Consider the following 2727-nt stretch of genomic DNA (forward strand, 5'->3'; position numbering starts at 1 on the left):
GTGGCCTGAACTTTAAACTGAAACGATTTTAACTCCTCGTAGTTAAACGACTGCAGACTGACTATGTCTCCAGTCTCTGTGTTTATGTTTACAACTGTTGAAATTGGAAAGTTTTTTGGATAATTATCCATTAATGAATAGGTCAATTTAGCATTTTCGTCAGCATCTGCATCTTGTGCAGTTGTTCTTGTTACAGTATCTCCAACTTTACTATTCTCTGTCACGTAAATATATACATTGACTTGTGGGAAATGCGGCGCGTTGTCGTTAATATCAGAAATGTGCACAGTGATTACAGCAGTGCTAGAAAGAGGCGGACTACCTGCATCCGTAGCAGTAATGCTTACATTGTAATGTGTTACAAGCTCTCTGTCAAGGAGACCGTCAACTATGAGAGAGTAATAGTTTTTGTAATTTGACGTTAATGTAAAAGGGACGGAGTCTTTCATTTTACAAGTGGTAAGGCCGTTTTTCCCTCCATCTTTATCAGTCACAGTCACCAATGCAACGACTGTTCCAATTTCAGCACTTTCCTTTACTGGAGTCATTAGTGAAGTTATGGAGATTTCTGGTGCATTGTCGTTGACATCGACAACCTCTACCAGTACTTTAGAATAACCACTGCGAGGGGAATGCCCCTGGTCTGTTGCTCGTACTCGCAGTTCATATGCATTGCTGTCCTCGTAATCCAAATTAGCATTCACTGTGATTTCACCGCTTTCAGGGCTAACAATGAATTTTACAGGAGAGTTTGTATTTCCTCTTTTCATTAGAGCATATTTGATGTCTGAATGTAGACCTTCATCTAAATCAGTGGCATTTAGTTTCAGTATTGTTGTACCTATGGGTGCATTTTCGCTGACTTTTACTTTATATAGCGGCTTGCTAAACGACGGCGTGTTATCATTGACATCTATCACATTCACAAGAATCTGCATAGTGCCAGATCTTGCAGGTTTTCCTCCGTCTACAGCGGTTAATGTTAATTCAATTGTGGGTTGCTTCTCTCGGTCTAAAGCTTTCTGCAGCACTAACTCAGCGGACGCACTGTCCCCTCCGCTACTCACATCTATAGAGAAATGCTCGTTCGGACTTAACTTGTAGGTTTTCACTGAATTACTGCCGGTGTCTGCATCCTGCGCTATTGGGAGCGGATACCTCTCTCCCGTTGAAGAAGACTCGGAGATATTAAACACATGGGTTTGCTCAAGGAACGATGGTGCGTTATCATTGATGTCAACAATAGTGACCTCAATGCGATAAATATTCATGGGATGGCTCAATAGCCCCTCTATATTTAAGGAACACTTCGGTAAATTCGGACAAAGCTCTTCACGGTCTATCCTTTCGTTAACAACCAAAACCCCTGTTCTTAAATTTGCCTCGAAATATTTCTTACTGTATCCCGATACAATCCGAAATCCCCGTTCCTCCAGTTGCTGTGTGTTAATGTTTAAATCCTTTGCGATATTTCCCACCGCTGTGCCTTTGTCCACCTCCTCCGAAACTGAGTAGGAAATCTGAGCTGCGGACCAGTCAGATAAACAAAGAAGAATTGCGCACAACATCCATTCCGCCACTCTATTCTGTTGACGACTCATCCTTTTGTTTAGAGGAGAAAATCAGACAAACAAACGTCATTCAGCCACGAAAACGGGAAAATATCCACAAGACAGACAAGCTCTCTTCATGTATGGACCATCTTTCAAGACGACGTGCTGAACTAACCCAGCCCCCACGAAACATACAGGCTGTTTCTTATTTCACAGACAGCGGAGGAGGAGTTTTACTTCATTAATAAACACGAATAAATGTGTGGTCTCGAGCGACATCTTGTGTTCTTTTTGATAGACCACAGTGGACTCTTACGCCCCATGAGTTAGTGTCTTTTCTTAAACGATACACCAAACATGTATATGATGATCGATTCCGTGAAGCAGTATACTTGTTTATTGCCAAACAAAAATACTGAAAACAGCGAAAGAAGCCAAGTAGTTCAAGACTAAATTGATCAGAGAAGAATGCTTGAAATGGAAAGAGAGACAATAATATATTGATGATTGTAAGATAGAAAAGGGTGAAGTAAATGAATAAATTACTGATTATATGACTTTTTCTAGCTGTTGCTGTTGAACACATTTCTAACTGGTTTAAATGTTATCGACATGTTGAATGTGCTTCCACCACAAAAAATACAAAACAAAGCCGTTTTACAAACAAGCTGGCCGGTCTTTTAGGACGGAACGCTTCATTGCGTCCCTCCCTATTTCACCAGCTTATGCTATTTTTGTTGACATCTACAATACTAAACGTCTAGACCCATATATATCTAAAAATGTTTTATTCCGCTTCATAAAAAAACACATTTTTTCTTCTTCTTTTTTCAAACTGTGAAGACCCAATGAGAAGCTATGCCACGTGTACCAGTTAGCCATAAGTACATGAAGTTAAGAATGTGCCACGAAGTCTGAGGAGCGCAGAGACATTTCAGCACCACGGAAAGCACCTTTCACATTGAGCAGTAAAAGATACCTTAAAAACTGGATGAATGCAATCTATCACTCTTTTTTTTGCCAGAGTGTTAATATTAATTTGCTATCCATGATGAACGGAAGATGCACGTGAAAACAAAATTCACTGACTGACTATTCTGGCTCTTACCTTGTCTTTGGTGGGTAACGTCTGAGTTCTGTTAAAAGTGTCTCCTCCGTTAATACTGATCAGTTC

The 2727-nt window shown here is 40.3% G+C and overlaps 1 protein-coding gene across 1 annotated transcript; it reads right to left on the reverse strand.

Annotated features, from left to right (window-relative positions):
• Window positions 1–5: 5 nt before the first annotated feature.
• On the reverse strand, window positions 6–2721 carry LOC116380295 (protocadherin alpha-8-like; the record flags this gene model as incomplete). Its single annotated transcript, XM_031842235.1, has 1 exon — window positions 6–2721. A coding segment is annotated over exon 1 (1596 nt), but the record flags the coding sequence as incomplete, so codon positions are not given.
• Window positions 2722–2727: the final 6 nt, after the last annotated feature.

The sequence above is a fragment of the Anarrhichthys ocellatus genome, unplaced genomic scaffold, assembly GCF_004355925.1.
Source record: "Anarrhichthys ocellatus isolate YVR2014 unplaced genomic scaffold, GSC_Weel_1.0 scaffold6716, whole genome shotgun sequence".
In the NCBI taxonomy this organism is placed as follows: Eukaryota; Metazoa; Chordata; class Actinopteri; order Perciformes; family Anarhichadidae; genus Anarrhichthys; species Anarrhichthys ocellatus.